This window comes from Oryctolagus cuniculus, chromosome 12 (genome assembly GCF_051225735.1).
Source record: "Oryctolagus cuniculus isolate XC-2025 breed Fujian yellow rabbit chromosome 12, ASM5122573v1, whole genome shotgun sequence".
In the NCBI taxonomy this organism is placed as follows: Eukaryota; Metazoa; Chordata; class Mammalia; order Lagomorpha; family Leporidae; genus Oryctolagus; species Oryctolagus cuniculus.
The window spans coordinates 94845785-94872292 of NC_142878.1; the positions used below are offsets into that span (position 1 = coordinate 94845785).

At 43.6% G+C, this 26508-nt stretch overlaps 1 protein-coding gene and 1 long non-coding RNA gene across 5 annotated transcripts; one reads left to right on the plus strand and one right to left on the minus strand.

Annotated features, from left to right (window-relative positions):
- Positions 1 to 1848: 1848 nt before the first annotated feature.
- LOC149123175 (uncharacterized) lies at positions 1849 to 20363 on the plus strand. 3 transcript variants are annotated; one of them, XR_016217600.1, is made up of 3 exons: positions 1849 to 2494; positions 12513 to 12648; positions 20221 to 20363. It is a non-coding gene; the product is annotated as an uncharacterized LOC149123175 (long non-coding RNA). The 3 variants fall into 3 exon arrangements; XR_016217599.1 differs by lacking the exon at positions 20221 to 20363 and adding an exon at positions 15255 to 16025 and having other exon boundaries at positions 1859 to 2494; positions 12529 to 12648; XR_016217598.1 differs by having other exon boundaries at positions 1999 to 2494; positions 12529 to 12648.
- LOC127486572 (NBPF family member NBPF4-like) lies at positions 13331 to 25115 on the minus strand. Of its 2 annotated transcripts, XM_070053386.2 has the most exons (5): positions 25058 to 25115; positions 24130 to 24299; positions 23622 to 23861; positions 20132 to 20336; positions 13331 to 14339 (listed from the first exon to the last, which is right to left on the minus strand). In XM_070053386.2, the coding sequence occupies exons 1-5, from the start codon at positions 25102 to 25104 to the stop codon at positions 14279 to 14281; spliced, it is 723 nt and encodes a 240-aa protein (XP_069909487.1). In that variant the 5' UTR covers positions 25105 to 25115; the 3' UTR covers positions 13331 to 14278. The 2 variants fall into 2 exon arrangements, with proteins under 2 accessions (XP_069909487.1, XP_089165623.1); XM_089309497.1 differs by lacking the exon at positions 20132 to 20336.
- Between the last annotated feature and the right edge of the window lie 1393 nt (positions 25116 to 26508).

Consider the following 26508-nt stretch of genomic DNA (forward strand, 5'->3'; position numbering starts at 1 on the left):
CCCCATGGGAGACCAGGAGAAGCACCTGGCTCCTGCCATCGGATCAGCGCGCCGGCCACGGCGGCCATTGGAGGGTGAACCAACAGCAAAGGAAGACCTTTCTCTCTGTCTCTCTCTCTCACTGTCCACTCTGCCTGTCAAAAAAAAAAGATTCTGGTGATACATATATTCAAAGGAACTAGAAAGTGAGTAGGGAAGAGCCAAAATTTGCAGACAGAGACATAGAAGTCATAAACCTTACGTAACTTTATAAGGTTGCACATCAGGAAGTGACCAACAACATAGATGGTGACAGGAGTCACTAGAACACATGAAAAGCAGAACTAGACTCACACACACACGCTGCAGAAAAGCAGCGGGCAAGCACTGCTGCAACATTGACTGGGATCTCAGGGGTAGGCCTGTGGCGGCAGCCCTTTTGTAGTTAGGCTGACTGTTACCATATGCTTGCAAGGAAACCACAGGCAGGGCACTCAGAGGCTGATAGTCCAAGAAGCACACTTGTAACTGTAATGGTTCCTCGATTACAGTGATTTTTCTATGATCCAAGAGCTTTTCCCAGGTAGGTGATTTGCATCTCTGGGTCATGCTGAGGAACTGATATCTCCTTCGTCTTAGGGGACTCCACCAGATGCCACAGGGCCACTCTCCACAGGTTGTCCATATGTAAGACAGAAGTCATGGGAGTAGATAAGAGGGAGAGAGAAAAGCATACCAGGCTACTTTGAACTTGGGAGAATTTTAACTTTTAGGAGGCAGCAGGACGAAAAGAGTGAAGAAGAATGAGAGGTGGCTGGCGCCACGGCTCACTAGGCTAATCCTCCACCTGTGGCGCTGGTACTCCGGGTTCTATTCCCAGTTGAGGTACCGGTTCCGTCCCACTTGTTCCTCTTCCAGTCCAGCTCTCTGCTGTGGCCCAGGAGTGCAGTGGAGGATGGCCCAAGTGCTTGGGCCCTGCACGGGCAAGGGAGACCAGGAGGAAGCACCTGGCTCCTGGCTTCAGATCGGCACAGCCTGCTGGCTCTAGCGGCCATTTGGGGGGTGAACCAATGGAAGGAAGACCTTTCACTCTGTCTCTCTCTCTCTCTCTCTCTCACTGTCTAACTCTGCCTGTCCACAAAAAAAAAAAAAAGATTGAGAAGTAACTTTTACTAAGAGCCAATTGCTGTTCTAAGGCTTGGTTTCCTATATTTTATCTTTATAATAAATCCACAGGGTGTGTATTGTTGTCTCCATTTCATAGATTAAAAAACTGAGGCTGGAGAAGTGAAGTAATGTGCTCAAGGACACAGGTGGTACACCGTCAGGCCAAAATTAAAACCTAGGCAACCATGAGCCTACTCATGTGCAAGGCAGCCTATGCACTTAATAAACTTAAAAGAAACTTAAGGGACAGCTCAACCTAATGAAATAAATGTATGGGTCTTATTAGCATCCTTATTAACCACTGACTATTTTTGTTGATATTGAGCATTATTGATTTTCAGTCTATTAATTATATTCTGATTATGCTTTATGAAAAGTCCTTACTCCATAGATACATGCTGACATAGGATAGCAAGCTGTTAGCTGAGGCACTTTGCTCTCCAGCCTTCCCTCCTCCCCTTCCCCTCATACCCTCCACATCAGCTGGTCACATTATCAATGCCTGGGACATGCTGTGCTGTTTCTTCCTCCCACACCTTTGATTCCATCTGGAATATCAACCCACACACTTCTCCACCTGGAAAGCTACTCATCCTGCTATAAGGTGACTCCACCTGTAAAGCCTCTCCTTGTCTTCTTGTAGAGTTCATTCATTCATCCATCACAAGATATTTATACGGAAGGTTCTGTGCTAAGGTTGAATGCTGAGGACAAGAGCACTTACATCAGAGATCCTATCTCACTGACAGCATTGATTTGTTTATGTAATAGCTGCCTAACAGCCCTACCCTGAGGCCACAGCTGGTGACTTATTCACCTTTATACCCCAGTGATAATGGGCACTAATAGATGTTTGTTCAATTGAATTGAGGGATTATGATTCCTGAGAATAGATCTTGGGTTTGGCCAAACACCCTTGGCAGTCTTTGGGTGTCTGCTTGGTAAAGCTTAGGGTCTGGGGTGGAGGAAACAAGGCTTTTTCTCCTGGAGCTTAAGGAGAGGCCAGGAATTGACACAGGTGTAGGCCATGTGTTTGGGAAATGTTACAAGTGAGAAAAGGCAAGAAACAGGATGGCTGCAAGATTGAATGATGGGGCATTTAGAGTATTTTAAGACAGAGGAGGGTGAGCAGCAAGATGGCGGAAGAGGAAGGGAGCACACTGATAGTCCGGGGAGAGACAGTTTAATAAAAGTGGAGATACTGCAGGTTCAAGGAAGAGTAGGGGAAGAAACAGCAGAGGAAACTCTTCCGGAACTAGTGATTCACAGTGGACCTGCGTGGAGAGCATGGGAGCCCACAGTTCGGGACACCAGAGGCAGACTCAACACACCAGCGCTGGAACACGAGGTGAGCCAAACCTCAATAGCCTGAGAGACTGGCAGGCAAGTGGAAAGAGGAGACTAGAGGGAACGAGGCCTGAAACCCTATGGGAAAAAGTTCACCAGGCTAACTAGAAGAGAGAGGAAAAAAAGTGACCCATATGGACACGAGTTTCTCTCTCTCCACTCACCTCTCAAAGGTGAGAAAGACAAAGAGCAGGCGCCATCTTGGACATACGTCATAAGCAGGGCGACCTCAGGTCTGCACCTGAGGGTTTCCGATGAGAAGTCAGCTGTGAGTCTGATTGGAGGTCCTCTGAGAGTAATCTGATGTTTCTCTCTTGCACATTTTAGGATCTTTTCTTTCTGTTTCACTGCGGTGAGTTTAATTACAACGTGTCGTGGTGAGGATCTCTTTTGGTCATGTTTATTAGGGGTTCTGTGAGCTTCCTGTACTAGGATGTCTCCGTCCTTCTCCAAACCTGGGAAATTGTCTGCTATTATCTCACTAAAAAGGCATTCTAATCCTTTCTCCCGCTCCATGCCTTCAGGAACTCCTAGAACCCGAATGTTGGTTTTTTTAATAGTATCCTGTAGATTCCCAACAATATTTTTTAGATTTCTAATTTCCTCTTCTTTTCTTTGGTTTGACTGTATACTTTCCTGTTCTCTGTCTTCTAAGTCTGATATTCCCTCTTCTGCTTCACTCATTCTGTTTTTAAGGCTCTCTAATGTGTTTGTCATTTGATGAATTGAATTCTTCATTTCATTATGATTTCTCATCACTATCACAGTTTCATGTTCTACTAGTTGTTTCATTTCATTTTGATTGCTCCTTAATATTTCATTTTCGCAAGAAAGATTTTGTATCTTGTCCATTAAGGATTTCTGTAGTTCAAGAATTTGTTTTTGAGAACTTCTTAATGTTCTTATCAATTTTTTGAGATCTGCTTCTTGCATTTCTTCTATCTCATCATCTTCATAATCTTGAATTGGGGTGTCTATTTCATTTGGGGGCATCATAGTGTCTTCCTTGTTCTTGTTACCTCGGTTTCTGCATTTGTTGTTTGGCATATTGGAGATATTCTTTGGTTTCTTCTTGTTATACTGTGACTCTAGATTAAGTGGACTGTCTGCTTGTGATGGATCCTTAGAGGCTGTGATGGGTGTGGCCAGAGAGCTCTGTTTGGTTCTTCAGGGTTAAGGGTGTGCCAAAGGTGACTCACCCAGATTGTTCTCCTGCTTGCGCGTTCTCTCTCTCTCTCTCTCTTTTTTCTGACTCAGTTGGGAATTCCACACAGCTGAGTGGAATTGAGGTTAGCTGATGTATGAAATCTGGCCCCTGTGGGTATTTGTCTGGTTACCTCTGGGACCACACAAAGAGTTTATGTAGCCCTCAGTGTGGTCTCAAATTTCTCAACAGTCTCTCACCAGTTTGCCCAAGTTACTGAGTTTGTGTACTCGGTGAGTTCTCTCGCCCTCCCCTCAGATTTTCACAGTCTCAGTTCGTTAGCTCCTCACTTTCACTAAGTCTTAACCTCCTGTTATTTCTCCCCACCAGAGTCAGGTTTTGCTGCTTGGCTAATGGCCGGCGCCTCTTTACATACGTAAAATGGCGCCTGCTCTTTGTCTTGCTCAGCTTTGTAAGGTGAGTGGAGAGAGAGGCTAATGTCCATGCCAGTTCCCCTTATTTGTTTGTTTTCTCTCTCCTCCAGTCCACCTGGTGAACTTTCCCCAGTGGGGCTTTCATTCCCTCTAGGCTCTTTCTGCCTTTCCCTGCCAATGTCTTGGGTTACCGAGGTTTTTATCTCACCTCCCCTTCCAGCGCTGGCACACAGACACTTGTGGCGCGGCTTCTGCAGCTTGGCTTCTGCGGCGGCGCGGGTCCCGTGGCTCGGCTTCCATGCAGTGGGTGACCCTGCTCTCCCCGCAGGTCCTCCGTGTCACATCCACTAGATCCAGAAGAGTTTCCTCTGCAATTTTTTCCCTGAGCCTTTTCCTGTGGCTACAGTGACTCCACTTTTACTAAACTATCTTTTCCGGACTATCGGTGTGCGCCCTCACTACCGCCATCTTGGCTCCACCTCTGAAAACAAGTTTTATCATTAACTGAGGAAGCGCCTAAGGAAACAAACAGTGAAGTTTGGCACTTGGCTTATCTAAAACTTATGAGACATAAGAATATCCTCTATTTAATACAATAAAATGTAGTATATCTTTGAGAACAAATTTTACTATTAGCTCTCAAAATACAATCTTTGAGGTCCTGCATGGGAAGTTAGTGTACAATGACTTGTTAATTTAACAATTAACACTCTTATGAATGACTTCAGTGATCACCCAAAGCTCTTGGCATGAGCTGCCTAGGCTATGGAAGCCTTTTGAATCCACAAACCCCTTCAATATTTAGACAAATCCATAAGCAAAGTGGAAATTCTCTCCTCCCTATAGAGAAAAGTACCACTTTCTTCACTGGGGTCTCACTCACAGAGATCCTTCATGTAGGACAGTTTTTGTCACAGTATCTTGGCTTTCCATACCTGAAATGTTCTTGTGGGCTTTTCAGTCAGACCAGAATACCCTAAGGGCTGATTCTGAGGTCAGATACTACTTTAAGCAATTGTCATTTCATGAGTCTGATGTATAGACTGCTTCCCGTGTTGGAGCATTCATGCACTTTTAATTCTATCTATTGCTATTACCAAACACTTAATCCTATTTTTTGATCACTTTAACACTTATCCTATCTATATTATCACCTTTTTTGCTTTTTGGGTTTTATTATTTTTTTTAGAAAGCTTTTATTTAATAAATACAAATTACATAGCTACAGCTTTAGGAATATGGCAATTCTTCCCTCCATACCTCCCCTCCCACCCCTACTCCCATCCCACCTCCTACTCCCCCTCCCATCCCATTTTTCATTCAGATTCATTTTTAATTATCTTTATATGCAGAAAAACAAATATATACTAAGTAAAGATTTCAACAATTTGCACTCACACAGACACACAAAGTATAAAGTACTGTTTGAAGACAAGTTTTACCATTAATTCTCATAGCACAACTCAATAAGGACAGGGTTCCTACGTGGGGAGTAAGTTCACAGTAATTCTTTTTGTGGATTTAATAATTGACACTCTTATTTATGACGTCAGTGATCACCCGAGTCTCTTGCCAGGAGTTTCCAAGGTGATGGAAGGCTTTTGAGTCCACAAACTCTGTCAGTATTACTTCATTCATTCCATTGTGTTCAAAGAAGATTCGTGGAATGATTTTGATTTTTTTTTAATTTGCTGAGACTTGCTTTATCACCTAGCATGTTGTCTATCCTAGGGAAAGTTCCATTTACAAGTGAGAAGAATGTATATTCTGAAACTGTAGGATGAAAAGTTCTGTAGATATTGATTAGGTCCATTTAATCTTTAGTGTTGATTAACTCTGTTGTTACTTTGTTGATTTTTCTGTCTGGTTGATCTGTACATTGCTGAAAGACAGGTGTTGGAGTTTTTCATTACTATTGCATTGGAGTCTATATCTCCTTTGATCTATTAACATTTGTTTTAAATAGCCAGGCATCCTGTAATTGGGTACATATAGTTTTATTATAGTACATCGTCCTGTTGATCCATTATTCATTACATAGTACCCAAAGTACAGCTTTTGGATTACAGTGGCTTTTTCCCTCATAACCTCCTTCCTACCCACAAACATCCCATCTCCCTCTCCCTCTCCCTCTCCCATCCCATTCACATCAAGATTCATTTTCAATTATCTTTATATACAGAAGATCAATTTAGTATATACTAAGTAAAGATTTCAACAGTTTGCACCCACACAGAAACACAAAGTGTAAAGTACTGTTTGAGTACTAGTTATAGCATTAATTCACATTGTACAACACATTAAGGTCAGAGATCCTACATGAGGAATAAGTGCACAGTGACTCCTGTTTTGACTTAACAAATTGACACTCTTGCTTATGGCGTCAGTAATCACCCTAGGCTCCTGTCATGAGTTGCCAAGGCTATGAAAGCCTTTTGAGTTCGACGACTCCGATCTTATTTAGATAAGGTCATAGTCAAAGTGGAAGTTCTCTCCTCCCTGAACATTTTTTCATGTGTCTGTTGGTCATTTGGATTTTCTCTTTTGATAAATGTCTGTTTCAGTCCTTGGCCCATCTCTTACGTGGATTGTTTGCCTTGTTGTTGAAGAGATTCTTGATCACTTTTTAGATTCTGGATATTAATCCTTTATCAGTTACATAATTTGCAAATATTGCTTCCGTTCTGTCAGATGCCTCTTCACTTTCCTGACTGTTTCTTTTGCAGTACAGAAACCTCTCAATTTGATGCAATCTCAGTTGTTAATTTTGCCTTTGGCTGTCTGTGCCTCTGGGGTCTTTTCCAAGAAGTCTTTGCCTGTGCAATACCTTGCAGGGTTGCTCCAATGTTCTCTAATAATTTGATGGTGTCAGGTCATAGATTTAGTTTTTTAATCCATGTTGAGTGGATTTTTGTGTAAGGTGTAAGGTAGTGGTCTTGCTTCATGCTTCTGCATGTCGAGATCCAGTTTTCCCAGCACCATTTGTTCAATAGACTTTGCTCCAGGAGTTGGTTTTAGCTCCTCAATCAAATATAAACTGGTTGCTGATGTTTGAATTGATTTCTGGTGTTTCTATTCTGTTCCATTGGTCTATCCATCTGTTTTTGTACCAGTCCCATGCTGTTTGATGGGATAACTGCCCTATAATATGTCTTGAAGTCTTGTATTGTGATGCATCCAGCTCTGTTTTTTTTTTTGTAAGATTGCTTTATCTATTCGAGGTCTCATGTACTTCTATATGAATTTCAGCATCTTTTTTTCTAGATCTGAGAATAATATCTTTGTGTTATGAATAGTATCTCATTGAATCTGTAAATTGCTTTTGTATGGATGGACATTTTGATGATATTGATTCTTCCAATCCATGAACATGGAATATTTTTCCATTTTTTGTATCTTCTTCTATTTCTTTCTTTAAATTTTATAATTATCATCATAGAGATCTTTGACTTTTTTGGTTAAGTTTATTCCAAGATATTTCATTTTTTTGAAGCTATTGTGAATGGGATTGTTCTTAGAAGCTCTTTATCAGCCATGACATTATGTATACAAAGGCTGTTGATTTTTGTGTATTGATTTTTTATCCTGCTACTTTACCAAACTCTTCTATGAATTCCAATAATCTCTTAGTGGAGTTCTTTGGATCAACTAACATGCCTTCTGCAAATAGGGATAGTTTGACTTCTTCCTTCCCAATTTGTATCCCTTTCATTTCTTTTTCTTGCCTAATGGTTCTGGCTAAAACTTCCAGTACTATATTGAATAGCAAGGGTGAGAGTGGACATCCCTGTCTGGAACTGGATCTCAGTGGGAATACTTTCAACTTCCCCCCATTCAATAGGATGTTGGCCATGTCTTTGTCATAATTTGCCTTGATTGTGTTGAGGAATGTTTCTTCTATACCCAATTTGCTAAGAGTTTTCATCATGAAAGGGTATTGCATTTTGTCAAATGCTTTCTCTGCATCTATCGAGATAATCATATATTTTTTATTCAGCAGTTTGTTAATGTGGTGTATCACATTTATTGATTTACAAATGTTGAACCAACCTTGCAGGATATAATATCTGGGATGACAGATTTTTCTCTTAGTACTTGTGTTATATCTTGCCATTCCCTCCTAGCCTTCAGGGTTTTTTTTTTCTTTTTTTTTTTTAAGGGAGGGGTTTATTGAGGAAAACCCAGCAGACTGGAGGGAAGGGGCAAAGAGGGAAAAAGAGAGGAGAGTGTAGAGAGAGAGAGAGATAGGAGAGGAGCTAGCAAGGAGAGAAGAGAGAGAGCAGAGAGAAGAGAGACAAGAGGGGGGAGTGTAGGGTTTCTTATGAGAAGTCTGCTGTGAGTCTAATTGGAGATCCTCTGAGAGTAATCTGGCATTTCTCTCTTGCACATTTGAGAATCTTGTCTTTATGTTTCACTGTGGTGAGTTTGATTACAATGTGTCCTGGTGAGGATCTTTTCTGGTCATGTTTATTGGGAGCTCTATGTGCTTCCTGTACTTGGACGTCTTTCTCCAAACCCAGTTAGTTTTCTGCTAGTATCTCACTAAAAAGGCCTTCTAATCCTTTCTCTCTCTCATGCCTTCAGGAACTCCTAGAACCCGAATGCTGGTTTTTTAAATAGCATCCTGTAGATTCCCAACAATATTTCTTAGATTTCTAATTTCCTCTTCTTGTCTTTGGTTTCACTGTATACTATCCTATGCTATGTCTTCTAACTCCAATATTCTCTCTTCTGCCTCACTGATTCTGTTTTTAAGGCTCTCAAATGTGTCTTTTATTTGTTCTATTGAATTCTTCATTTCATTTTGATTTCAATATCTCAATTTCATGGTCTATTAATTTCTCATTTCATTTTGATTCCTCCTTAAGATTTCATTTTCACGAGAGAGATTTTCTGTCATGTCTTGCATGGATTTCAGTAGTTCATGCATTTGTTTTTGATTACTTCTACATATTCTTATCAATTTTTTGAGTTCTATTTCTTACATTTCTTTTACCTCATCATCTTCATAATCTTGTATTGAAGTGTCATGTTCTTTTGGGAGTGTCATGTTGTCTTCCTTATTCTTGTTTCCTCAGTTGTTGCATTTGTTGTTCGGCATTTGTGGGGATACTCGTTGGTTTCTTCTTTTTTTTTTTTCTACTGTGGCAGCTTTTATCGTTGTACTACACTCTGTAGGTAAGTGGACTGTCTGCTCTCAGTGAATCTCTGGAGGCTTGTGGTGAGTGTAGCCAGCGAGCTCTGTTCAGTTCTTCAGGGTTAAGGGTGTGGCTAAGGTGACACCCAGATTTGGCGTGCTAACTCCCTCTCCCCCTCTCTTTTTAATCAGAAGGGAGGTAATTCTGCCCAGCTGAGCTCTTCTCCTTGATGGCGATCAGTGCCTGAGTGCTAGCCCCAGTGGGTATATTTCTCTGCTCTGTCCCAAGGACCACACAAAGGATCTGTGCAGTCCTCAGTGTAAGTCAGATTCCACAGCAATGTCTCTCACCGGCTAGCCAGTGCTGCCCCAGCTTGTGGCAACTCCAACCGAGACTACTCAAAGTCTCACACTCACTGTGAGTTCTCCACACACCCTCAGCTTTTTTTTTTTCACAGTCCCATTTCAGAAGCTCCACACAGTCACTAGGTCTTAGTCTCCTGTTATTACTCCCCACGAGAGTCAGGTTTTTCTGCTCAGCTGATTGCCGGGCACAGCCTAGAACTGGGGCAGCTGTTACATATGTCTAAAATGGTGCCCACTCTACGGGCTCATACACCTTTGTAAGGTGATTGGAGAAAGTATCTGTATCTGTACCAATCATATCTGTACCATCCCTTTTATTTTTTCTCTCATTAGTTAGGGTGGTGTACTTTCCCCCATGGGGTCTTCAGCCTCATTCCCTCTAGGCTCTTCCTGCCACTTTTCCACCAGTGTCTCAGGCTACTGCAGTCTCATCTCAACTCACTTTCCAGCGCTGGTGAAGATGCTCTCAGCTGCTGGGCACCCGTGTCATCCACGTAGGTCCACTGTGTCCCCCTAATTATGAAAGAGTTTCCTCTGCTGTTTTTTTTTTTCCCTAACTCTTCCCTGAAACTACACTATCTCCACTTTTATTAAACTATCTACTCCTGGACTCCCTCCCTATTCTGCCATCTTGGAACCTCCTGGTCCTTGATATAATCATATATTCAGAGAGTCACTTTCTTCTCACTTTTGTTATCAGGAAATATAGTTCTAGAGCCTCATCTGGGAGCTAGTAGTAATTGTGATAAGAATGGAATATTAGATGTATAAATTTTAAGTAACTAAACCTCTGGACAAGTTATTCTTATAGCCAATCAATCTTTTTTTTTTTTTTTTGGACAGGCAGAGTTAGACAGTGAGCAAGAGAGACAGAGAGAAAGGTCTTCCTTTCTGTTGGTTTTCCCCTCAAATGGCCACTATGGCCAGTGCGCTGTGGCCGGAGCACTGCACCAATCCGAAGCCGGGAGCCAGGTGCTTCCTCCTGGTCTCCCATGTGGGCGCAGGGCCCAAGCACTTGGGCCATCTTCCACTGCCCTCCCGGGCCACAGCAGAGAGCTTGGACTGGAAGAGGAGCAACCGGGACAGAATCTGGCACCCCAACCGGGACTAGAACCCGGGGTACTGGCGCCACAGGTGGCAGATTAGCCACGTGAGCTGCAGCGCCAGCCATAACCATTCTTTACCATGTAAAGAAGGGAATCATATGTATTGGTGGGACCGGTTATTCTAATATTGAGAATTACTATGACATTCAGAGACCTAGTCATCTTACTGCCAGTAACTTTAGAACATTTTAAATCAATTTGGCTTTTATAAAAGACAGATTTATTTATTTATTTGAAAGTCATGGAACAGAGATTTAGAGAGAGAATGATTCATTCCCCAAATACAAAATGGCTCTAGCAGCTAGATCTGGGGGAGGCCAAAGCCAGGAGCCAGGAACTCTATCCTCTTCTCCCACCTGAGTGTTAGAGGCTGTTCCATGTTTAATTTATATTTATAAAAAATGAAAGATAAAAAATCCACAAAACCAGAAAGGCTTCAATATCCAAATAACAAAAGACCAACGTCTAAAAATGTTGAATCTTCTCTTTTTGATTCTATCTGGGTAATTGTTTTAAATTTCTTTTAAAAACTATATTTGCTTTTATCAGGTAAAAAGTATGTGGGAAATTGTAGTATCTCTCTTTCAATATTTTGTATGCCTGCTCTTAGGATTGATTAGGCCAGTTTCTCAAATTGAGTCTCAAACTAGAATGCCCTTGAGGACAGACACTTCCATAGAGCTCCTTTGACCTAACTAATTCTACATTTGTATTGTTTAATTTTGATATGTAACCAGAGTCCTAATCAGAGTCCACAGCAAAGAATGTAGTTTTAATATTGGAGTTTGCTGTTACACTTGTGTGCACTCAATGGTTTTTTTCTCACAGTGTTGAGTGTAGTAATTGTCAAGTATTCAGACATTTTCATTGCTAATAACATGCCACAGCATGATTCTTCATCCTAGTAATGGTGGGTATTTAGGTTGTTTCCAGGTTTTGTCCCCTGGACACAATGTGGCCATTGGTCTTCATTGTTTGGGCATAGGAGCAGGCATGTCTATAGATTGCACCAGGACTGGAGTTCTGGGTTCCTGGGTTAGAGCAGTGCAAGCATTTTTGTTAGGGTTAAAAATGTGTAAAGCCAGATATGCATTCTAGGCAATGATAATGAAAAAAAACTGAAATAAATTGCAATAATGTGATGGATTAATAGATTCAGGGTTCAGTGACAAGGACATTATCAGTGTGGTGTCTAAACACATCCTGCACATCTCATGCAATCTTGTGGTCTTCACACATCTCTTCAGGAAAGAACTGGCTGGCACAGTTGGCTTCCAGCTAGCAGAGGGATCCAACCACTCCATCTGTATGTGCATTTCACAGGGACATTCTTGTGCTTTGGGCCCTCTAAAACCAGAAGACAAGAGTCTGTGGAGAATTGGGGTGGGAGGGTAGAGTCCTCAGGCACTGGGACTTGGAGAGTATCAGTAAAAATGCAGAGTCTGCAGCACCAGGGGAAGACAGCAGGGCTGCATGGCTATTTTGTGGAAAGAAAGAAGGCTGAGGGATGGAGACCAGAGTGAGGGGTGATCACAGATTTGAATGAGATGGAGGTCAGAAAGAAGGACAGACATTTTTGCCCAAGGAGGAAAATATTTGATATTTACCTCACCATCCTTATCCCTCCCCAATTTCCATATCCTATCTCTCTATCCTCTTTCTGCTTCCCCCCTGGCTCATCAGATCAGAGAGGGGGTGGCATGATCCAAGTGTGTGTGTGGACTCTTATATGAATAGGTGCAAATACTAACCTCTAAAGTCTTAGTATTAGGAGTGGCATCTTTTGAGAGTTCATCAAATCATCAGGGCAGAGCCCTCATGAATATCATTAGTTCTCTTAAAATGTAGGCTGCCAGGAGCTACCTTGACCTGCTATCATGTGAGGATATACACCGAAGAAACCATTTATACCAGGAAAGGAGCCCTCATCAAATACCACAGACCTCCCAGCATGCAGAACTACGAGAAGTAAGTTTCTGTATCTCATAAGCTAAGTAGAGTGTGGTATTTTGTTATAGCAGCTGTAATATGCTGAGAGATTGACACAGGCATCTAAACAGTAGCTCACATGTATGTGTTAGCTCACTCTAATGTCAAAGGAAAAGTGTTTCTCTATTAAAAAAAGATAAGATAATAACAAACTCCCAATATTTTAAGTAGAGCACACTCTTGGGGAGAATTTATAATATCACACAAATAGTGAAATAAGAATATATCCATATTCACCAAAAGCAATCTTGTTAGTAATGGATTGATTGTAATACTTTTATTTTATTTTATTTTATTTTTTTTGACAGGCAGAGTTAGACAGTAAGAGAGAGAGACAGAGAGAAAGGTCTTCCTTTCCATCGGTTCAGCCCTCAAATGGCTGCCATGGCTGGCATGCTGCGCCAATCCAAAGCAAGGAGCCAGGTGCTTCCTCCTGGTCTTCCATGTGGGTACAGGGCCCAAGCACTTGAGCCATCCTCCACTGCCCTTCCAGGCCAAAGCAGAGAGCTTGGACTGGAAGAAGAGCAAGCAGGACAGAATCCAGTGCCCTGACCAGGACTAGAACCTGGCGTGCTGGTGCTGCAGGCGGAGTATTAGCCTAGTGAGCCACGCTGCTGGCGACTGTAATACTTAATTTAAATAATTACCAGGACCACAATGATAGCAAACAAAACAAAATATTTATTGGTATGGAATAATAGAAGGGATGTTCATTTATACTACAGAAATTCAATAAATATTAGTATATAGAAATAATAAAATAGAAGATTTCCAATGTACACAAATGAATATAAGTACCAATCCAGGCAGAGATGAGTAATTGGTGGCAAAATCTCTGCAGAAAGAGCAATAGAGAATAGAGTATCTATACATTCTTCAATTGCCAGTCTCTATGGTTTTTGATAATATAAGAGTAAAGTATCTTTTGGATACATATAAAAATGACTGTAGAACTTGATATCCAATCCTAGTGTGACCGTAATGTTGATGGACAAACTGTCCATGCTTTGCCTCCAGATGTGAAGTAACAGGGAGTACTGTTTGGGAGTAATGTTTAGGGCCAAGTGAATCATGAGGAAATTGTCAAATTCTTGAGGCTAGAAACTGACATGCCCTCCAAAACAAGGTAATGTCACCATTGTCAGTGACAACAAGGCGAGGAGATGCTCTTGTTTCCACAGGACTAAAGGAATACAGTAACGTACTCTTTAAGCCTTAAGCAAAAAATACTGCTTCTTTTTGTTGTCATTGACAATTTCTGTCAAAGCCACATCCGTTGGTCAATGCTCAGCATTCTGTAGTTCTCTGACAAATGCTTCTTCATTCAATTCAGGCTGAACAGCAAAAACTCTGTTTCTAGCTGGAGGCAACACTTGTCTGACTTAGCGTGTTACTCACTCCTGGATGTTGCCAGATCTTGTTCCTTATGTGGTGAGAATTGAGAGGTGCCCAAGTTAAGGTCTCAGGCCTAGGTGTCCTTAGGTGGTAACAATAATATGAGACTGAAACAATGTCTTCCATCCTGATGGAGAACAAATCTTGAGTGGATAGGGTAGGACATGACTGGATTTTCTATCAAGATGTTGCTCATTAATGAGGAAAGCTACTTTTACTTGCACCCTTTCATTGTAGCCAGTGCAGGTCCCTGTAGCTCCAGCAGTTCCTGATATCTGAGAGGGAGACAGAGAGAGAGAAATTCAATAAGAGGTCAGGTCTTGCTGATAGCTGAGTCTGGAGGGACTGCCCAGTAGTCACAGAAGCCAGAGACAGAGAAACATGTGGAGAAGATGAGCTTCAGGTTGACTGAAGTGGGAAAATGATACCTACAAGGTAGAATGCCTCCCTAAACTTAGAGTCCAGCCTGTGATGCAGAATATGGGAGTCCTGCACACTTCTTTTTTTTTATGGACAGGCAGAATTGGACAGTGAGAGAGAGAGAGAGAGACAGAGAGAAAGGTCTTCCTTCTATTGATTCATTCTCCAAATGGCTGCTATGACCGGCGCGCTACACTGATCCGAAGCTAGGAGCCAGGTGCTCCCCCCTCCATGCCCACCCTGGTCTCCCATGGGGTGCAGGGCCCAAGCACTTGGGCCATCCTCCACTGCCTTCCCGGGCCACAGCAGATAGCTAGACTGGAAGAGGAGCAACTGGGACAGAATCTGGCGCCCCAACCAGGACTAGAAACAGGGGTGCCGGCACTGCAGGTGGAGGATTAGCCAAGTGAGCCACGGCACTGGCCTAGTCCTGCACTCTTCTAACTAGAAGCTGGTGATAACACCCATTTTCCTCCTAATCCTTCTCCATGGTCTTGCCAATGTCTTTTCCTATCTCTTAAGGATAGATGTTCCTAGCACCAATCATGCACATTCAGAAAGACAGTTGAAAGTGAAGGGACCTCCTTCAGTAAATTCAACTATTATAATTCTGTGTTTCAGAGGGAAGAATAGGTGACTATGGGAATAGAGTAGATGTGTGAGCCAACGGTAATCTCAGAAACATCCAAGGCCAGTCTGTCCTTTAACAAAAGAGATGTAACTAAAGACATAAGAATTGTTCTTAATCCTTGTCTCCCGCTCTTTTTTAGAAATCTGAAGAATGGAGAGGAGAAAATCCAATCTGGAGGCTTCAATAGTCATAAGAGGCTGTTGAGTCACCTTGAGTACATAGACATAGGAATAAGGCCTTAGAGAGAAATCTGGCAAGTCTTTTGTCCAGGAGAAAAAGGAATAAAATCATACTCCAAGGGAGTTAACCAAGAGGACAGGAAATTGAACGTTGGCCTTTCCCTGTCCATTGAAGACAGAATCCAGGGTACTGGGTCAAAGCATCCAAGCTAGTTCAAAGTGTACCCAGAGTTTACTAAAAGCACAGCGTCATTTAGAACTGCTCAGCAGTCCTCACCTACTTTATCCCATTCCTTTCCTTTCCTTCCATCTATTAAACATGAACTTCATCCCCCCTGGCCTTCAAGTTTTTCATCTTCCCTCTGACAGACTGAGGGAGGTCACTCTCCTTCTCACTTTACTTGCCCAAGGCAAGGAGGCTCGTTCTCAATTAGAATCACTGGAGCAAAGATTGGCCTGGGCCTTGCTTATCTTCTTGGATCTTCATGGGTTTTCCCCGAGTTAACTCACTACAATGAGCTGCTCTATTTTGTGGTCTCATGTTCAATAACTAACTCATTCTCTTTTTTATTTTAATTTATTCAAGGTGTATACGTTTCATATATACAGATTTAGGAACATGGTGAGACTTCCCATCCTACCCTTCCCCCTGCCCACACTCCTATACTTCCTCCTCCTTCCTCTCTTATTCACTCTCTCAAGATTTACAATTATCTACTTTCAGTTTACTTTATACTCATAAAATTAATCCTATACTATGTAAGAGTTCAACAAACAGTAAGAAGAAGAAGAAAAAAAAACAATGTTCCTTAACAATAGAGACAAGGGCTATAAACAACCATCAGATCACAAAATGTCAAATATCTCATTTTCGAGATTTTTACCTGAATATTTGAAATTGGCATTGAGTGATAAAAAAAGATAGAAGTTGGTGGAAGTTCCAAGATGATGGAATAGGGAAGGAGCTCACTGAAAGTCCAGGAAAATACAGTTTATTAAAAGTGGAGATAGTGTAGTCTTAGGGAACAGATAGGGAAAAAACAGTAGAGGAAAGTCTTCTGGAATTAGAGTCCGTGGAGGGCACGGAATCCCACGGTTCAGGACCCCAGCTGCTGTCTCTGCACCAGCGCTGGAAAGAGAGGTGAGACAAAACCACAGTAGCCCGAGACACTGGTGGAAAAGCAGCAGGAAGAACCTAGAGGGAACAAGGCTTGTAGCCCCATGGGGGAAAGTACACAAGCCTAACTAGAAGAGAGAAAAAAATAAAAGGGATGGTATGGACACGATTCACTCTCCACACACCTTACAAAAGCGAGTGAGACAATACAGCAGGTGCCATTTTGGACATACATAACAGTTGTACCAGCTTGGGGCTGTGCCCACCCAAGCGGAAAAACCTGACTCTGGTGGGGAGTAATAACAAGAGACTAAGACCTAGTGAATGTGTGGAACTTATGAACCGGGACTGTGAAAAAAAAAAAAACCCACAATGGAGGGTGTGTGGGGTGTGTGGGAGAACTCATGGTTTGGCTGAGATGTGAGTAGTCTCCTTGGGAGATGCCACAAGCTCGGGCGGCCCTGGCTACCCAGTGAGAGACATTGCAGGGGATTCTAAGCTTACACTGAGGACTGCACAGATCTTTTGTGTGGTTCTTGGGACAGAGCAGATGAATATTGTATCCACTGGGGATAGCGCTCAGGCACTGATCGCCATCGAGGAGAAGTGTTCAGCTGATTACTTCCCTTCTCATTAAAAAGAGAGAGAGAGAGAAAGAGAGAGAGAGACAAAGAAAGATGTGGGGGAAAGGGAGATTGATTTACCACGCCAAACCTGGGTGTGTCACCTTAAGCACACCCTTAACCCTGAAGAACTGAACAGAGCTCTCTGGCCACACCAACCACAGACAGTCCACTTAATCTAGAGTCATAGTATAACAAGAAAAGCCACCATAGTGAAAAAAAAAGAAGAAACCAAAGCATATTTCCACAATGCCAAACAACAACGGAAAAATCGAGGAAACAAGAAAAAGGAAGAAAACATGATGCTCCCAAAAGAAAATGACACTCCAATACAAGATTAAGAAGATGATGAGATGGAAGAAATGCAAGAAATGGAACAAAAAATTTATGGTAAGAATATTTAGATGTAATCTAAAACAAATGCATGAACTGCTGAAATCCATGAAGGACAAGACAGAAAATTTCTCTTGTGAAAATGAAATCTTGAAGAATCAAAATGAAATGAGGAATTTAATAGAACATGAAAATGAGAGATTGAAGAGAAATTGAAATGAAATGAAGAATTCAATAGAACAAATTAAAAACCCAAGTACTGAGAGAATCTGCCAACCCAGATATTATATCCTGCAAAGCTCTCATTTGTGAATGAAGGTGAAATAAAGAACTTTCACAGCAAACAGAAATTGAAAGAATGTGTCACCACTTGTCCAGCCCTGCAAAAGATGCTTAAAGATGTGTTACACACAGAAACACAGAAACACGGTCATCAATACGAAAGAAGGTAAAGGAAGAAAATTTCTCAGTAAAAGATCACAGAAAGTCAAAGTATATATTAGAAATATCTTTGGGAAAATGGCAGGGCAAAGTCACTACTTATCAATAGTCACACTGAACGTTAATGGCCTCAACTCCCCAGTTAAAAGACACAGACTGGCTGAATGGATTAAAAAAGAAAACCCATCTATTTGCTGCTTACAAGAAACACATCTTTCCAACAAAAGTGCATGCAGACTGAAAGTGAAAGGTTGGAAAAAGATATTCCACGCCAACAGAAACCAAAAAAGGGCTGGTGTAGCCATCTTAATATCAGACAAAATAAACTGTAACACAAAAACTGTTAAGAGAGACAAAGAGGGGCACTACATAATGATTAAGGCATCAATTCCACAGGGAGATGTAACTATTATAAACTTATATGCACCTAATTACAGGGCACTGGGTTATTTAAAAGATATGTTAAGGAACTTAAAGGGAGACTTAGGCTCCAATACAATAGAATTGGGGGACTTAAATACTCCACTTTCAGTAATGGACAGATCAACCAGACAGAAAAATCAACAAGGAAACAGCAGATTGAATCGACACTACAGACCAAATGGATTTAACAGATATCTACAGAACCTTTAATCCTATACTTGCAGAATGTACATTCTTCTCAGCAGTGCATGGAACGTTCTCTAGGATTGAGCACATACGAGGCCATAAAACAAGTCTCAGCAAATTCAAAAGAATCCAAGTCATACAACGCATCTTCTCAGATCACAATGGAATGAAGGTGGAAATTAGCAACTCGGGAATTCCTAGAGCATATGCAAATGCATGGAGACTGAACAACATGCTCCTGAATGAACAGTGGGTCATAGAAGAAATCAAAAGGGAAATCAAAAACTTTCTGGAAGCAAATGAAGGTAACAACACAACATATCAAAACTTATGGGATACAGCAAAAAAGTGTTAAGAGGAAAGTCTATAGCAATAGGTGCCTACATCAAGAAATTAGAAAGGCACCAAACAAATGAGCTATCAATGCATCTCAAGGATCTAGAAAAACTGCAGCAAACCAGACCCAAAACTAGTAGGAGAAGTCAGAATGTCTAAGCTTGTCTTGCTCTACACATTTTTTGAAGCCCTGTGCTTATGTCTAATTTAGAAAATAATATTTTGTGTGAATATTAGAGGGTTGTCTTTTTTAAAGCATTCATTTATTTATTTGAAAGACAAAGTGACAGAAGGAAAGACAAAGAGTGAAAGAATAGAAACAGAGGGAGAAAGAACTTAAATATACTGATTCACTAGTTAGGAGTGCAGAACTAGGGGGCAGGGACCCAAATATGTGGGTCATCATCCATGTCTTTCCCAGAACCATTACTATGAAGCTAGATTGCAAGTACAGTAGCCAGGGTTTGAGGCAGCACACCAATACGGATGCAGGCATCCCAAGCCGTGGCTTGACTGCATGTGCCATAACACCCTCCCTTAAGTTTACCTTTTGACCAATGTCTCTTTATTGTACCATCTAATGAAGTCTGCCTCATTGTAGCTTGAGTGTGTCCCTGAAGTGTGGCTACTGGGTCATGGTAATCCCTTGAACACTGGATCTGAAGGCAAACTTGACTCTAGGTCTGTGAGTGGGATAATGAGGACAGCAGCTATGGGGAAAGAGCAGAGCTTGGAGTACAGCCAAGGAGATGCAAATGACAGTGACTGGTTGGCAATTCATGTGTAATGATAGGAGGATTTAGGCAGGGACAGGCATGCTCTGGAAGCTGGTGAATTTCCCTTCTCCCCCACTTATGATGCTTCCCATTTTGCATGCTTACCAGGCCTCTACCAATCATGTGCCTTCAGTGCTCAAAAAATGCATGGAATGGCTGGACCCCTCCTACCACAGCCCCTTCCCAGGCAGATCACAGCCCAGTGACTCCCACACCCATGTCCTGGTGGCCACACCAGTGACACAGATGAAACTGAAGTTAGGGTACCTATTAGAGACCCATGATTACACTCCCCTACTGGACATCTAGCTCTGCAGCTTTCTCCCACCTCCCTTTGTTCTCTCACTGGCCTAATAAAATACTACGACTTTGCATCTTGGACTCTTTCCCTATCTCTATATTGAAAGAAATCAAGAACCAGGGCACATTCCCCTGCCATTACAAATGGAAAATAGAAGGAAGACTAGACAGAAGTTACTGCAGATGATGGAGAGAACAAATCAGGGAAAGAAAAAATTGGGGGGAGGGAAATGAGGTAAAGCACTCATATATAGAGAGAGCAATACAGAATAAATGCATCTAAGAATAACAGTTGTGATTACCTCTGCACCTCAAGTCGAAATCCAGGGATACGGTATGATAATCTCCATTTGCTAAAATGGCATTTTCTTTGGATCATCTCTTTTCTTAGGACATCGGAGCCCACAGGGTGGACACTGACTTGGCTTGCATGGCTGCTGGTAGCTGACCCCTCAGTGGTATTATCCTGCTTGGGATTGCTCGCAAGATAGCCATCAGTAACAGGCACTGCAAATGAAACCACAGGCAACAATATCCACTGTTATATGACCTTATTCTTTTGTTTTCTTTTTGACAGGCAGAGTTAGGCAGTGAGAGAGAGAGAGAGAGAGAGAGAGAGAGAGAGAGAGAGAAAGAAAGGTCTTCCTTCCATTGGTTCACCCCTAGTGCACTGTGCCAATCTGAAGCCAGGAGCCAGGTGCTTCCTTCTGGTCTCCCAAGCGGGTGCAGGGCCCAAGCACTTGGGCTGTTCTCCACTGCCTTCCTGGGCCACAGCAGAGAGCTGGACTGGAAGAGGAGCAAACGGGACAGAATCCAGTGCCCAATCCGGAACTAAAATCTGGGGTGCTGGCGCCGCAGGTGGAGGATTAGTCTAGTGAGCCGCAGCGCCAGCCAATATGACCTTATTCTGACACACACTTCCACCAAGGTGGACACTGGATAAGCAAAGTGACCTTGGACAAGAAAGTCCAAGGGGCAAGGGAAGCCAATAGAAATGCTTTTGCATTTTCTTATCATTGGCCTGCCTTAGAAATGATTTCAGGATAAGATTGCCAATAGGCAAACCTACTGCTATTTGACAAAAAAAATTAAGAAAATTGGAGCAAATGAAAACAAATAGTTCTCAGATTCATAGGACAAAAGCAAGGGCTAATCATACTAGACAGAGGTTGTGCTACTAGGAATGGAGATGTCACCTAAAAATCGAGTTATATAAAAGTCATAGGAAAACCCACAAGAGCAAAATTATAAGGAAAATTGGAGAAGATGAAAAACATGTATCATTATACACTTCATATGAGCATATTATATGTAACATTACTGAAAATAATATGATATATATCATGGAATTCAGGAACATGCAAGGACAAATATATTTTGGAGTGTTCTTTAGAAAGTTTATGGAAATGCATATTATGACCACACAATGCAAGGATTTCAAAAAGTTTCTGTGACATACAGAACTCATGTTTAATTCCATTTTCCATGAACATCTTTTTAAACATTTATTTTCTTTTTCTTTTTAAAAAAGATGTATTTATTTATTTATTTTTATTTGAGAGGGAGAGTTACAGACAGAGGGAGAGACAGAGAAAGGTCTTCCTTCCATTGGTTCACTCCTCAGATGGCAGCAATGGTTGGAGATTTGCCTGTCTAAAGCCAGGAGCCAGATGGTTGCTCCCAGTTTATCATGTGGGAGCAGGGGCCCAAGCACTTGGACCATCTTGCTTTACCAAGCCATAGCAGAGAGCTGGATTGGAAAAGGGGCAGATGGGACTAGAACCAGCATCCATATGGGATGCTGGCACTGCAGGTGGAGGATTAAACAACTACGCCACAAGACTGGCCCCATTTATTTTCATTTCAATGAAAATCCAAGAGTGACAGTTACACAGAATGTCAGAGTGAGAGGGAGGAATCAACCATGTACTTTTTCACTCCCCAAATATCTGCAACAGCTGAGAATGGGCTAGGCCAAACCTAGGAGCCAGGAACATTATCTCAGCCTCCCACATCAAGGGCAGGCACCCAACTAACTGAGTCATCACAGGCTGCCTCCCAGGGTACACAGTAGCAAGGAGCTGGATCAGAGACAGAAGACAAATTTGTACCTAGGTACACTGACAAAGAATATGGACAGCCCAAAGGGGTAGTTATCCACTATGCCACAACACCCATGGCATTCCATGAACATCCTGAAGCACTCTCAGTGTCATGTGTGTGTGTACATACTATATCAAAAAATGACCTTAACTGGGGTTTTGGAAATTTGGGCTCCTGCATTCTGACAGCTTTCACAATAGGTTGGAAATAAAAAAAAAGATTTAGGAAGAGTGAGAGAAATATATGTTGTCAGTAACACAACCTGCTATGCACCAGATAGAAAGCACAGTATGGTTGGTGTCAAAATCTGCAAAGCCCTTTCAAAGCACCCTAGACTGCAAAGTCTTGCCTTGAACCTACCATTGCTCAGCCAATTATCCCTTGAATGTGAACAGGAAGAGAGTGACCTTGAGTGTGAACAGGAAGAGAGTGACTGAGCCACTGGGTGAGCTGTGCTGGTACTGTGAGAATCCAAGGAGAAGTAAAAGATCAGGGGAAGAAAAGAGGAGTTGGGAGGGACAAGGTATCATGGCACATGTGGCAGAGAGTATGTATGCCTGCCTCTCACTGAGCACTGGCCAGGAGCCCTCTCCCAAAGAGTCAACTGGTGGTCACTGTCACATGAGACATATTCCTCCTCCTGAGCACACCAGTCCCCTCCTTTCTAGAAGGTAGGCTGCAGCAGACATAAGCCACAGGCAACCATAGAGGCAGGGAAAAGGATGGACAGGATCCAGGTAGGATGGGCAGGAGGGTCCAAGGCTCAGTTGTAAGGAAATCTGAGCAGAAGTGGATCACTGTGGGCAAGAAACTGGGACATGCTATGGAGATGAGCGGAGCTGATAAATTCCAGAAGAGTCAGAAATGAGCCTGATCACTTCATGTATGAAGGCTCCTGTTCATTTAAAAAAGAGAGGGGACCAGAAAATAAGTTGAATTAATCAGGAAACCAAGATGAGGGCCTAGAATGTACACTGACAAGAATATGGCTCTCACCTTGTGGCTGAAAGTGTCTGACAGAGGAAAATTGGCTTAGAAGGGAATGTTGAGGAAGCAAGAATGAAAGGAGAAAGAGAAAGAAGGAAAGAGAGAGAGTGAGAGTGAGAGAAAGAGAGAGAGAGAAAGGAAAGAAGGGAGGGAGGGAAGGAAGATAGAAGGGAGAAAAAAGAGCAACAGAGGGAGAAAGGAAAAATAAATAGAAAAGGGAAGGGAGGGAGGGAGGGAAAGTAAGTCAGTCACTTGTCTTATCAAAGACAGTCCCTGGGAAGTTACACTACAAACATGGTTGATTTGCACATGGAACAAAAGTACAAGATCACTTTGTTAGTCTTCAACTATATGCAAATTAAACGAGTCACTAAACACCTAAAGAGGATACTGAGCTATTCTTAGCCAGTCACTCTGGAAATTATGGTGCTTAATAATAGCACAGTCTGAAATGGGGGATGAGATATAAATGCCAGTGATAAGTAACTTGGCCAAGTTCAACATAAAATATTTGGGAAGCCGATGACCTGGAGGCAGAGCGGATGCTTAAAATCAGGCATTGGCTCACTTTACCATGTTACAGCACTGCAGACTTCAACTTGACCCTCAGAGAACACGACGGGGTCTGAATTGTCTCCTTCACCCATACACAGTGAAAATCCATGTATCAATGGAAGCTTCCTGTGCCCTTTTCTTTCTTACCTTTGTGGAGCAACAACTGGTTTCTTGAATCGATGTTTTCTGCAAAGCTGCAGGTGCTGGAGGAATCACTATGCCTGGCCTCATTGCTACCAGAGGCTAATTGCGGATCCACTGGGACTTGAAGACAGGTGTATCCCTGTAGTCTCACCCACAACTCTGCATGTGAGACTGGCACCTTCGACAGGTGACAACCTAGTATTCCATTCAAGTGTTTCTGAGGACAAGCCTTCAATGTGCCACCTGAAAGGAGAGGAGGGATTTAAGTACAGACATGAGAGTAAATACTGGGTGATGTGTACATGAATTTGGACAAACAGGAAGCAATGGCTGCAGACTAAATGATGATGGTGCCTTAACTCTATCGTACAACTCCCTGAACACAATGTGCCTTAGGCTCGGTGTGCAAAACTACACTGAATGGCAAGGGGAGAACTGTGTAGGGTACATGTCCTGTTTTCACACAGGGAGATCATTATGAACTTGGCCAAATTTCCTTGGGAATACTTACTAGCAGAAACAAACAGGCAGAAGTGTGGCACCTGCACACGACCCCAGTCACTGCCAGCAGTGCGGCAGGTGCAATCCACAAGTGATGGCATGGTTAAAGATGGATATGGACACGCCACTGGGCTGAGCAGGAACTCAGGCTGTTCTGGTTTGGGCAGCTTCAGACAGACCCTGGAGGTGCGGAAGGGAATAAGAAATTAACAAAAGGAGCAATCTTCCCACGACCTTCCTGGCTTAAACAGCAGGGCAAAGGTTCTGTCACCAAAGGAAAGGGAGCCCATCCAGTGGCTCACTGCTTGATCAAGCTGAAGCCTCACAGTGGGAGTGCAGACAGAGCCCGAGACTGAGGGACAGGGGCAGTGAGCTACTCAGGAAAAAAGCTGTGCCACCCACCATTGGCACCCTCTCCACTGATACTAATGAGCCAAACAGAACCTACTACTGGTCATGTGAGAAACCAATGAAGGCATGAAGTGTGCAGGCTTCAGTCACAAAGATGCACCTGCTGAGGAGGTGCTTTAGCACCCCAGGTTTCTCACCCCAGCCTGTTGCCCACCATCTGACGAGGTCAGGTCCCATCTCATTTTGTGTTATCAGTGGAAGGCAAAAATACACATGGGCAACAAGCTGAGGGCAGAAAGGGATCACCCTGCCTTGAGTGTGGCAGGGCAGTGGCCAGGACTGACCAAACTCCCTGAGTAGGCTGGTTGACCTGCGCTTGCCCTGTAGTTAATCCAAGGGAGAGAGTGGGGAAAACAATGGAAACTTGCAGGTCGCTCACATGATAAGGAATAACTTTGTTCCTACAAACATTCGGCTATGGGCTTAGGGGTTATGGTGAGTCACCCCAACACATGCTGTTTTCTCCCTGGAGTTAGATTCCCCAAGTGTTGAAACAAAGTAAGCAGTAACAGAAGTTGGAGACTTACTTGGGTTTGTTAGGACCAAGATAACCTGCTACCTTCTCTTCATACATCTGGTACACTACAAATAAAAATCAGACAGTAAAAGGCACATTAAGATCCCAGTACAAGTAACTGTGTCACACAGTGTCTGACTGGAATGCTACAGGTAAATTTACATGCATTGGGAGAGTGAGTGTCTGATTCAGGAATATCAAGGGAGGCAAAAAAAGGTAAGTCTTTTTGTTTGTTTGTTTTTGACAGGCAGAGTGGACAGTGAGAGAGAGAGACAGAGAGAAAGGTCTTCCTTTTCCGTTGGTTCACCCCCCAATGGCTGTTGCGGCCGGTGTAGAAGCTGTGTAGAAGCTGTTTACTCCTCACCCACCGCCATATTGTGGGAGAGCAGATGCATAGAATAAGTCTTAATTCCAGTAACTTAGTCTAGTCCGGGTTGCTCCCAGTTGCTCCCCACAGGTGTGAAGCATATTCATGTTCACTGCGGTGTCCGGGTCAGGCCTGCCTCTGGGGTGTGGGTCACACTGTTTGGCCCCGCCTGACACGCAGCCTGCCAGGTCCCGCGGGGCACGTCGTTGCGGCCCCAGAGGCTATTCCAGGGCTTCCCAGAATGCTGTGGTCGCTGGGAGAGGCGTCGAGGCCGGCGACTCAGGCCTCCCCCCGGCACACGGAACACCCAGGGCACGCAGAGCGTTCCAGAGCGCTCTGGCGCTCGGCGCTCCGCCAGCTGATGCGAAAGCCAGGGACCACTTGTCTGCTTGCCACAGCTGGGAGCTGCGGCTTTCAGGGGCTGTCTGCGGGTTGGGAAGGAAGCAGGCTGAAGGCTGCTGGCGTGGCCCCCTCTTCCTAGCCAGCCTGAAGCGCGCAGGCTTGCGGGCGCTGGCCCTGCCCTGGAATAGCCTCTGGGGCCGCAACGACGTGCCCCGCGGGACCTGGCAAGCTGCGTGTCAGGCGGGGCCAAACAGTGTGACCCACACCCCAGAGGCAGGCCCGACCCGGACACCGCAGTGAACGTGGATATGCTTCATTCACACCCACCACCCATGGGGTCTCACAAGACCTGGGCCCTGTGTGCCGGCCCCCCCCTCCACCCGCCCCCCCGCTTCAGGCGGCCCTGTGCCCCGGGACTCAGCCTCGCAGCTGGCTCCGCGAAGGAAGACTGGCGCTGTCCAGGGATGAGCCCCAGTGGCTCAGCGGGGACACCTTGCCCCGGGAGGACTCACCGAACATGTCTATGGTCTGGAAGATGTGGCATTCCTCCCGCCGGAGGCCCCAGGCGCTGTCACAGACCTGGAGGTACGCCACGGCCACGTGCCCGGCCGCAGGACACGGCCAACGGGGTCCCGCGATGGCTGCACATGGGACAGGGAACTGCCCCAGCCAGGGCAGCTCGAGTTCGGGCCCGCTGGGGTGGGAAGGAAAACCACAGCAGGGTCACCAACGCGGCAGGTGGTCGACCCCCG

Bases quoted from the DNA above. Each gene is read 5' to 3' on its own strand.
- LOC127486572 (XM_070053386.2), bottom strand. From the start codon at position 25,104: ATGTATGAAGAGAAGGTAGCAGGTTATCTTGGTCCTAACAAACCCAA. The intron at 20,337-23,621 runs GTAAGAAAGAAA...TTTCATTTGCAG, and splicing joins CCAGTTGTTGCTCCACAAAG to TGCCTGTTACTGATGGCTAT. The intron at 14,340-20,131 runs GTAATCACAACT...TCTCCCTCTCAG, and splicing joins TTTCGACTTGAGGTGCAGAG to ATATCAGGAACTGCTGGAGC.